Raw genomic sequence first — 12,135 nt, 5'->3', positions numbered from 1 at the left:
TCAGGAGTTTAAGTTAAGAGTTAAAGAAGGCAGATACTTTCTGTAGAGAAGCCTGAGGAAAACCAATTTTCTTTCATTTCAAAAGAAATTAATTTCTCTTCAATTTCTTCATAATTCTTCTACAATTTTAAATAACATTGAACTCTTTTTCTAAAAAAAAACCCTTTTCTGTTTTCTTAACACAATGAATGCATTAAATATATATGGTGTTGTGTAGCCTTTGCTATTCTCTAGCCAAGTTATTCAACCACAAACATGGCAGAGGAAATGGATGGTGTCTCATGGCCTGAGCCTTATTTCATTTACCTGTGGCTGTCATTGCTGACTTCAAACAGCTTTTTGCCAAATTAATCCAGGAGCTCCTTTCTCTAATCATACTCTGCCCATGTGAAATACCTTAATCCTAACCTTCCAGATATGGATACAGCCTTACCAAAACAGATATTCTCATGCAATGATGAGGAGAGATAAAATACTTTCATTTAATCTTACTGACTTGTAATAAATGAAGAAATAAATACTGAAATTGAATACATTGTATCTTCCTGACCTTACAATTTACTTACCAAACCTTTAGGGACCAAGAACATGCCTAAGACATAACCCAGAAAGTGTTTAAATCAGTGTACACATAGAAGCTGACAAAATATCCCTTGAGTCCTGGTTAAGTGTCACAGACAAAGCAAACTCTGCTTGCAACCAAGTCCTGAGGCACCTTGTAAAGACAGTCCCAGCAAAACCTGCTTGCTCCAGTCCTCTTACAGTGGGGGTTTTTAACTGTGCACAAAGGCTTGTGCAAACAGCCCTTTTACTGGGGTGCACAGATATGATGGTCACCACAGTGGAGTCTCACAAATGTCCATCAATCACAGGAGGCCACTGCTGATTACATTGTGTTCCACACAACTTAGACATACACAGAAAGAGGCCAATTTCCTTTCAGTGAAGGAAGGCTGTGGAATTATTGCATGTTTTGAAAGGTTGTATGTAAGCACAGACCTCTTTTCAAACATTACAAACCTAATTTTGATACAAAGGAAGTAAATCTGATGGGGTCATAGGGGACCCAAGCTGTGACCTTCTCAGCAACTGAAGATGAAGAGCTTAGACTGGACTAAGTCACTGATTATAGGGCTTATTGTAGCATTATCTCAGGCTGTAATAGAAAAGGAAAAACACCCACATAGCTACTTAATTGTACTTCAGTTTGAGGAAATGTAAAGACCTCATTTAACTACCTGTACTTGCTATTGGCAAATTTCAGAAGAGGTCTGACAGGGAGAAAAATAAGGGTTTATTTAAATGTAATTCCACAGCATAGTGTCCAACTGCTTTTAGATTGTTCTAAACAAGAGATCCGGGAGTGAACATTTTTCTCACAACTCACTTGAATTCCAAAAGGTTAATTTGCATTTCTATTATCATAATTGACAACTTAATTTATTGCAGATGTTTTAAAGAAAATGTAGAAATAGCAACAGAAAAAAAAAGTTAAAAAATCAGCTCCTAAGCAATATAATTTTAAAACTTTCTGAAGAAGGCAACAATCATAAAATCCTTGTCTTTTAATAGTCGTCTTTTCTGATTGTCTTCAAGAAACTAATATAGCTCTGTCAAAGAAAAAGCAAGAGACTTTCTGAGGAACCAAAATAAATACTGAAACTATGATGAAAAGTATATTTTGAGTTGAATTTTCAAAAGACATCTCTCTCTGAAGCTGCTGTATCTGCTGCCATGGTTCTAATATGGCTCTGTTGCTAGCATGGCAGAAAATGCTCAGGATGAGGAGTTACAACCAGTTTATCTTATTCTAAGAATTCATTAAAATTCCCAAATGAGAACACACATAGAAAAATTTCTTATCCACTTCTTGTGGTCTCAGGAGGATTGGTCAGAGCACAACTGCTTAAGATCATTTTTCTCTTGAAATCCAAACCCAAATGACAATGAAATACTGTGGTTCATCCAACACAGAGAAATAACCCACTTTATTCAGATTCCTGCCCAGCCTCTTGCACACCACTCCTGCTGCAGTATCAGCTCAGAGCAGTCTGGAATTTCCATAAAACTGCATGTGGATTGATGGGGTTGCTTTAGTTATAGCATTCATTCCTTTAATTAACAATTACTGAGCAGAGGTGTTATGTGAATTCTTTAATGATGGTTAAATAACTGTGAAAGATCCATATTCAAGCTTAATAAATTTGGATCAAAGCTGCTTGTTTAGAATGAACAGTCTAATTTAATGATAAAAACTGAATCAGCTTTGAAATAAGTTTAAATCAAATTTAAAATATTGAAAAATGTGACAATTAAGGGGTAGATGCATGTTCAGTTTTGTAACCTTGAATGTCTGCCCCAAAAAACAGGACACATATGATCTACATTTTAGACCAATCCAGAAGAACCAACCAAGAATAAATTATTGTTTTCATACATCCATGTCTCTCATAGTAATTTTTTATCATAATTTTGTACTAACTATTGAAATTTCAAGAAGAATTCTGTGAGCTCAGAATTACCCCTGAGGCTTAGAAGTGCTCATTTGGTCTTGTAGTTAGGCCAACTAAGCAAAGCTGTGCTAAATAGCAGACTAAAGGCAGATGGGGGTTCCCTTCTGCCGCCCTAAAGCCCAAACAGGACACTGAAACATGGCCCTGTGATAACTAGGCACTGCTAGATACTTGTCTCCCACTGATCTATATTCCTGACATTATACGAGCCCAAAAAATCAATGATTTTCCATATTGGATATGCTGGAAAGTATCCACACAATCATTTCAAGGATATTATTCCTAAAGTTCTTATGTCTTAAAATACTTTTAAAACCTTTTTCTGGACAAAAACACAGTTGAATAAGATTAACAGCTTCAGAAGTTAAATTTTTTTCTCTGAGAAAAGCCCCAAACCCAACCCCAAAGCAAAAACATTTAGCTAAAATGGCTGATTTGCCAAATTTGGAGCCTGTGCTTTGCAGCTCTGTTGAAAATACAAGATTATTTTTTAAGATAAATTTAGCTTTTATACAAGAAACTCTCATGTTATTTTAATACCTATTAATTTCTGTTACCCAGTGGTACAGAAACACATGGAAATGAAAACTATAATGGGCAGTTGGGTAAATTTATTCTTATTCAGAAAATGTATTGGGGAAGCTTCCAGTCAAATTATGCAGAGGGATGCATGTAGGATGTATAGTGGGAATTCTTTTAGCCTCAACAATTTCTCTTTATTTATTCATCTGTGATTCAGCTACTTCTCTGATAATTGACCTGCAATCTCTTTCTGCCTGTGTTAATCATAGCTATTGCAGATTTGAAGCACCTCTTTAAATGTAATGGAATCACAATTTATCATTCAGGACAAAGATGATGAAATGAATGTCTCAGCTTTATTTATTTAATTTAAATACCTTGAAATATCTTCTTATCATGCCCAGTTATTACTATAGAATACTGGAAAAAAGCAGCTCTTATCCTTCTAGGTTAAAACAATTTTCCCCCTATATCCAGACATGTTTTACAACTTGGAACTACTTTAATTGAATAACCTTCCTGAAAACATTTCAAGAAACTGTGTGAGTCTCTTCTATATGCTAAAAAACAAAACCAAACACACTCACACGCTCCCAAGCCTCCCCAAAAAGTCAAGACAAGGAAGCATTTAGCAGGAGCTTCCAGATTAAATTCAAACTTTCATAGTATGAGGAGCAGCAATCATGAACACAAGCCAACTAAACAACATTCTTCCTTTTTTTTGTAAGTGAAACTGAAGCTGTCTTCTCTCAACACTCCAAATCACTTTGCTGTAATTATGCAGTAATCACTTTAGAAAATAAGTTTTTAAAGCATATAATAGCAGTAATATTATTTGAAAGGAAAATGTTTCATTTATAAAGACAGAAGAAGAGAAAACCTATGAGGAAATGTGGTCTAGACATATGCCTATAAACTCTAGCCATATAATAAAAGAGAAGGTGATACTCAACACCCATGGATCCATTGAGTCCATGGATCACTCTGCTTCTGTTATCATGGTTGAAATCCTGCCATTATCTCAAACTTAGTGTCACCTGTTTGAAGATCAAATGAATGTGGCAATATAAATATATGGAATAAGTGCACTGATATAAATCAGAGGAGCTGGGAAGTGTGCATCATGGCCTGCTGTCTTCTGTGCCTCACACATCTTGACTATGAAATTTTTCTTATGAATGTCTCACCATAAGAGTCAAAATTGCTGGTGCAAACTGAAATTTCTAATAGTCTATGGGGTTGCTTAATGCCTGGAAATTTTCTTTATGTGACAATACATACTTGAATATAAATTTTTCACTTTCTGAAAGTTGTTATTATTTTGTTCATGTGTAATAGGTGTTGAGAAGAAATCACATGGCTCATTGAGACATTCGAGCATTTACTGATGGCATTGAAAAATTTACGTATCTTATTTTGTGGTGAATATGAATATTTTCATTCCAAATCCAACATTAAGAGGTAAAAACTTCAGTATAAGAAAGAGCAGAAAAAAGAGTGTCATAGTGACTGCAAAAACTCTCACAATGTAGTTTAGAACCCTGAATTTAATCTGTGCAGCTTTGTAACATGTTTATATAAAATCAATAACACCAATATAAACATGGTCTCAACTGTACCTTACTGTCATTATTCAAATCTATTCTCATAGGCTTGATGATAGACAACTAAATTATTACTTAGAAATGAACATTATATATTATATGCATTTATGCTAAGTTTCTTTCTTTATGACTAACAGAATAGGAAAGAAAGACTTACCATTCTTCTTATAGAACATGATTTCTCCTTTAAATTCTATCTTTTCCTCCAACGATTTCTCAATTTGAAGAATCATCTGCTCATTTGTTTCAGCACCAAGTAAGAATTTACAGCTGCAGCTCTTCTGCATGACTTCAGTCCGTGCAAATCCAGCAAGCTCACAGAAGCCATCAGAGCAGTAAACAATGGGGAATCCCTTAGCCACCTGAGCATTTGCAAGGATAAAGTTACTATCTGCAGAAGAACACAAAAGTAAAATATGAATTAAAGTCTACATTCTGCACTGCTTGACAATACTTTCTATAACATCATAAGGCACAACTGGACAGATATTGTAAAGCAAAATCCCAGCTGCCTGCAAACAAGAATATAACTTCTGGTTTCAGACTAGTATTCTGAAATTAAGTCAAAGATCTAGTCCACAGATCATATACAATAGTTCTTCATGGCTTTGTACAGTTTGCCTCATTGTCTCCTCAAGGAATACTTTATGATATTTGCCTCTGAGATAGATGCCAACACACTGAAACGACCACTTGACCAAAGACTGGTGACAAATATCAAAATTTTGGAGAAATTTCAAATGTTATGCTGCCACTCAGACTACTCTGCAGTATGAACAGACACAGCTACAAAATAAAAAACCCAAAAATCTCAACAAGATAATGGTGACCTATGTAAGCAAATTAATTTATTCTATACAATTTTGTGAGAGAATCCTTAAAAACACAGTTGAGTGACACACCAGGCTGCATGGAATTAGGGAGATTCTAAACTACAAGGAATTATTTGTCTTTTATGGGAGGTGGGGTTGATTTTTTTTTGTTTGGTTTGTTTGTTTTGGTTTTTGTTCGGTTTGTTTTGGTTTTTTCATTTGCTTGTTTTTGTTTTCTTTGTTTTTGAGGAAAAAATATTTCATTCAAAATCAGTCACCTGTCTTTTAGAGCCCCACCATACATCTCCCATATGAAACAAGCACATCAAAGATTCACCATTCTGTTATACTTAATGCTCTTTATATTTTTTTCAGTGTGTTTAAGCTGCAGCTATTATGTATGATACATTCAAGAGTAGAATATTGACATGGACATCAATCAACCAAATGTGGTGCCCTAATTTGATTTCAAATCTTCAGTAAATCTAACTGTTGAACCTCTTGGCAGCCTAATAGCTTGTTCCCATCCCTCTCTGAAATGTTTTTGCAGGCTTTGTACCTCAGAACTTCATCTCCATGCCATGTCATCAACTCTGACCCTTTACAGCATTTTTCAGTTATCAGGGACACCCAGATAACATATGAACATCTCATACAGGTGTTTTGCCTGTGTGTCCTTATCTTGAAGTGAAAAAAAAAAAAAATTTATGTGCAGAATCTGTCTACATGTCACATGGAGGGAGGAAAGACTATTTTTTAGCCATTGCTTGTTAAGGAATGTTTACCTTACAGCTTGCTAGCAGGAGCTTAGGAGCAGTCTAGTCCCAAGACAGACACCTCTTATTTTTCAGACTTATGAGCAAGTGAATTATTGTGTATGTATTAAGGGGAAATACTATTAACTAATCCATAATCCCTTGATAAATATTCATAAATTGAAAGAGAAAGAAATGAATTATTTTAATGGAAAACTCAGGTTGATATACCTAATTCCCATACAGGTATGTATTATTTATGATCGGGAAGGGAGGAACAGAATCCATACACTAAAATAGAGGAAAAATAAGTCTGTTTTTCAATCTGAACTGTCACAAGAGTTCTACATTTGTGAAATCCCAAAACCCAGCTATGTTACTCTTTAATTACCCAAGGGATAAAACACTATGACTTATACTGCTTTCAGTATTTTAAAGACAATGGAAGTTTATTAAATGACCAATTTTCTCTCAAGACTTTCCTTCTGTTACCCACATTTGGTACAGATTTAATTAAATCCTTTCAATAAATGATTGTTATGTTAAAACAGTCTTTTCCCATTTACCAAATAATGTGTTTTTAAAATCCATTCTGGTACAGTGCAGTGCTTGACTTAGCCTGTCATTTTTATTTGCCTAACTGGGGAAAAAGTATCATTACCATTCATGCACTAACATGCTGCTGCCCCTGTCAACACAAAACTAAATCCCCACACTGCCAAAAGAATTAAAATCATATGCTTGCAATGCATAATAAAAGTGTGACAGTGCAAGACCAGCAGATCATTCATACCAAATATATTTATAGCTGGCAAATTAATTTACTGCTCTGATTCTTGTTGTTTACAATACAATTATGTGATGCAAAGACTGATGTGGGGTTTTTTTTTATTTTTAATTCTAATTGTTGAGAGTTGTATGAAGTAGAATCTGGAACACCAAGAGGACACAAAAGGTGGAGAGGATGTGCAGTAGTGAATGAATGTCATTATGAGCAGGAATGTCATTATGAACACTGGAGCTTACCAAGCATACCATGGTTTTATGAAAAATATAAGGTGGCCAAACTCTATTGTCAGTTACACCAAAATGAACCTGGAATAATTGTGGTTGCTTTAACATTCATGGAATAAACCAGTTTACTTATAAATGCCAATCCAGTACCAGCTAGAATAACAATCTTTCTCTTAATATCAGCAGGTTTGTAAGCCTAATTTTACTGAACTTTTTGGAGTTTTCTTTTTTTAATTCATGCTCAAGAAGATCAGCAAAGCATCAGGAAAATGCAATCAGAATAATATTTGCTGCTCTTCTTGAGCATGAATTAAAAAAAAAGAGAGACGCACCTATAATCTCAAACTAAGGGACATATCTAAATAATTTGTTGAAAAAATTCTTGTCATACTAAAAAGGACCACGAAATATTATGCCCAGTAATTACATGTATCATCCAATTCGTCAGCAACATTTATAAAGTGATTAATATTTACCTATTGGATAAAGAAAATAAAAAAAAAAGCCCAACAAACCCATACCTTAAAATATTCTTGTTAAAAGTTTGTTTAGTTAATTTAATTTATTAAATTTATTTTTATAGCTTCAAATCTTTAATATCACTTGCTATTACTTGTGTATGTAAAACATTATAAAATATTTCAAAAAAACAAGTATTGAGGGTGAAATTTCTATCATTCAGTCTTTGTTGCGACACAAATAACAAATCCAGCATTTAATTTCATGATCTTCAATGATAACTAGCTGGATTTTTAAACCTAGAGTAAGATAAGTGAAATATTCTTCAGAATAATTTATTAGAAATTTATGGACTGGAAGACAACATATTTTCTTATTTTTGAACTTGCAGTAGGAAAGTTGCAATGAGTGATACTAACGTGTTGGTTTGTATATTTTGGTATATGTTTGTGTGTAGATTGCAAAGCTTCCATACTAATATAGAGATTGTTGAATTCCATATTATGCTTTCAGCACATTGGCTTGAATATTAAGTTATTTTATTGATCAGGTTGGTTGATCAGCAGACAATATTAGATTACTGGTGGATGTTTCCTTTTAATTTCATTTTTAGAAAGTAAAATTTCATAAGAAAGTACATCCAAGCAAAATACTTGATCTATTGCGAAAGATGCAACCCTGAGCCTTTGGAGCAACAGAGCAGAGCTGCTGAAAATCTGTGTAAGAAAGAACAGATTTGGAGTATTGAGGAATAAATCTGGTGCAGGTAGATCAGTTTGCCAACTGTTCAATGCAGATTGAGCCTCGAGTGGGAGCCAGAGATAAGAGACCATGAGCCACCAACCCTTTGGGTAGCAAAGGGTGAAAGATGGGTGGATGTACTCTGGGAGACGCAGCAGGAGCAGAGGACTCAGGAGAAAGAGAGACTTGTGTGAGGAGAGACTGGGAGGGTATAAAATCCTTGGGTTTCTTTTGCTGAGGGTCCTCCTTGGAGGCATCAGCTGGGGCTGTTTCTGTGTTGCTGCATGATGAACAAAAGTCTTTATGGAAAGAGTCATCTGAGCTCTGCTCTGGGAGAGCTGGGGTGGATCTGGGAAGGAAACCTGGTCTGACTGTGTGAGTGTGGGGTGGGAAGGAAGTTAAGCTGACACTTGTGGGGTCACTGGAGCCACCCAGAGGGAAATGGCCTCAGTGCCAGCAGTGAAAGTCTCTGAGCTGGGAGTGAGACTGCCAAAGAATGGGCAGACTGGATGCTTTTTTAACCACTTGACCCTAGGTTTCAGCTCAGAAATTAAGTGGTGTAAGTCTCTGCAAAATAAATTTAAAAAAAAATTAAATTGGATATTTGTATATTAGCTTTGGGTAAAAATTAAATTCTTGATTTTTTGTCCAAGCCTGCAAGAGCTGTTTGAAGGATGATTTAAAAGTGCTTCTGCTAAGATGGGAAAAGAAGCCTAAACACAAAATATCCAACATTCACGAGGCTTTCCTTTAGCAGCAAGTCAGCAGAGATGGATGAATGTGAGAGAGGTCCCTGGCTTGCCAGCATAATTTAAAAGCAGATTTCTTTCAGTTGTGATTCTTTTACTTTAACCTCATTTTCCATGAAGATCAAGTAACTTTTTCACATGAAAGTTCGAAGGAAGACTATTAGGAGCTTGCATGCCTGCCTTCATTTCAGAAGTAGAACATACTGGAGAGGATAGGACATTGATCAATGGAAGACTCATGTGGTTTTCAGAAATCTCTGCCAGAAACACAGCATAAAGCCAGAGACAATCAAATAAGATGAGCCAGGACCATGACAACTGTACCTTCAATCACAGGCTTAGACAATGTTGCCCTGTTTCAATGATGTGATACCCAAAAATCATAACTGGAGCAACAGAAATTTAGATCTCACGCTATCTTATACAGAGAATCTTATTCAGCAAACATCCCATGACAGAGTTTTAGAATTGAGATAATTAAAGAAAAAGGCTTTATGCAATACTCTTCCTTCTAATTAATGCCCACAATTTATCTGGCTGTTTGTAATGACACTGTGTTATATTTATACTCTGCACTCCCTTCATGAATCCTACTGTCACATCCAGCAGAAAATGAAAAAAGGATTTTTGCTTTAATACTGTGGCTATGTCTGCTGTAAATCTCACCATTGTGCTTCCCCAGTCCTTTTCAAAGTCCGTAAGTTTTCATGAGGAGAACACCTGACTTCTTTTGCAACTGAGAAAAGCCAACAAGTGTTCTAATTTTAAAAGTTAAATTATTTAAAAATTCAAGAGGAAGAAAAAATCCTACAACAGAAAAAATCTTTAACAATCGAAGAAGCTGCATTAAATAAGCAAGTGACTCACATAGTTACTCTACATATTGTAGAGCAGTCTATAATTCTTCTAGATGAAAGGATGTACTACTCTTTAATTTGATTCCACAGTTTGTACACAGGCAACTTAACAAGGGAAATCTCATTCCAGGTTCATGCAAATTACCGTGACGGAGAACACGACCACATTAACAGTTAAGATTACTGATTAATTGAATGATTAAAACAGTGCATGAAAACATTTGGCTTTATGTCAGCACATTTAGATGCAAGTGAATTTAATTAGAGCTCAAAATCATTTGCCAGCTAGAGTCCTTTGAATCTGATTAAGACCAAGATGATTTTTATAATGCATACACTTCCAGACATCAAAATTCCTTTTGAAACATCTCAGTACAGTTGACTGGGTCTCTAATGTGAGGTGAAGATTTATCTAGATCTAAAAAAAAAAAAAAATCTGATTATAATGATATTTTCTCCCACTCTTCTCTGAAAATGAATTCATATTGCAATGAATTTATAGTAGTACAGTGAGAGGAAAAACTATTGCATTATAAAGTACAAGTATGGACTTATGAACAAATACCTACTACTGTAACTCACTGTAACCTTTATAATTGATTTAATTGGCCTACTAATTTCATTACAAGGATTCATAAAATTGGGTAACGGCTACAAATTTAGAGTTATGAATCAGTATTTGAAGAACACAGACCTATGGACTCAGCTAAAGGGGTGAGCTTCCATAGGTCCCACTTGACCTGAACTGACAGGAATAACTTACAGTAAGTGGAAAAGTTCTGAATTCAGCAGCTAAGAAATAAACTTTTCACTTTATATTTACAAAATAATATTTAGTCTGACAGTGAAAATGCTTTACTGTATGCGATATTTATAGCTACAAGAGTTAATCTGCAATGCAGTTTAGCATGGAGATATCTAAGCAAAATTTGGACATCTGGTTGCTAAATCATTTTATTGATAAACACAAGATCTTAAGCCACTTAAGAGACTCGGTGTTTAACAATCTCCAACCCAGCTTTCTTTGTCATTAGTGCATCAGGTCAATACTGGAATAATGACTGCAGCTTTCTGCATGACCAGTAAAATTACCTACTCCTGTAGGAAGGCAGACCAAAAAGCCAGACTGTATCAGAGAGAAACAAAGTGAGAAACAAAAGCAGTAGTGAACCTCATAGTGAACTGGGCTTCTGGCATCTTAGTAAGGAAAAAAATCATTTGTTCCTCCATTAGAAATCTTTGTGCATGTTCCTATTGCTTTTCCAATCTCAGTCTCATTTGAATCTACCTAAACTCTAAAATACAAGACTGAGAAGGATTTGGTTGAAATAGTAGTACTGCTGTGGCTGCTCATTTATCATCACAGAGCACCTTTCAAATAAACAAGCAGTGCAATTGTAAAGGGTGGACTATAGTAAAGGAGAAAAACTTTCGGTAGATATGACTTTCAAATTCTTCAAAATTAGGCTCCACTAGCAGAAGCAAATAGCTACATCTTTTCCTCAGAAGGAAATATTAATTAGTCTAAAATAAATCTTTGCTTTTGATTTTATATTTACCTGGAATTACAAACTTACGTATGTCAAGGCTGCAACAAAATATTTCTTTTCCCACTCTTTTTGGATATTAAATAAAATTATTTTTCAGTAAAAAACTACTACATTATATTTGATGAACTTTATTTGTGTTATTGATTGTGCAGTGACTGCCAGTACACAGTGCAGATGTAACAAAAAAAGCTATATTGCAGCTGTCAAATATTTACATGCCAGTTTCATAGGCATTGAAGTTACAAGTAAAACAGCACATGGGACTGGGGAAAAAAAACAGAAAAACGAAGATATTACCAATCAAGAGACACTGCAACTCATGAGTCACCAGCATGTTGTGACAATGTTCAGTGTCATCCAGAAGTTACTTTCTGGGTGCTTGTTTTTCTGACAGAACTGAACCCTATATCCCTCATGAGGGAGTTCAGCTGCTGTACAGATAAATCTTCAGTGAGTGCCCACTGCACAGCAGGGTGCACAGGTTCACATTTCCAAGGGAATCATGTTTTGTAATTTCTCCAATAAAATACATGGAAATTTTAAGTTCATCCACTAGGCA

At 35.2% G+C, this 12,135-nt stretch overlaps 1 protein-coding gene across 1 annotated transcript in view; it reads right to left on the bottom strand.

The window, feature by feature from the left end:
- The window catches only part of KCNH8 (potassium voltage-gated channel subfamily H member 8), a 177,177-nt gene that overhangs the window by 115,793 nt on the left and 49,249 nt on the right, over positions 1-12,135 (bottom strand). Inside the window, exon 2 of the mRNA XM_071429316.1 lies at positions 4,797-5,030. Coding sequence (XP_071285417.1) covers positions 4,797-5,030 — 234 coding nt within the window. The remainder of the gene's footprint in view (positions 1-4,796; positions 5,031-12,135) is intronic.

The sequence above is a fragment of the Agelaius tricolor genome, unplaced genomic scaffold (genome assembly GCF_023055355.1).
Source record: "Agelaius tricolor isolate 1412-34295 unplaced genomic scaffold, bAgeTri1.0.p SCAF_6, whole genome shotgun sequence".
Taxonomy (NCBI): Eukaryota; Metazoa; Chordata; class Aves; order Passeriformes; family Icteridae; genus Agelaius; species Agelaius tricolor.
This window is presented reverse-complemented; position numbering and strand designations above follow the sequence as displayed.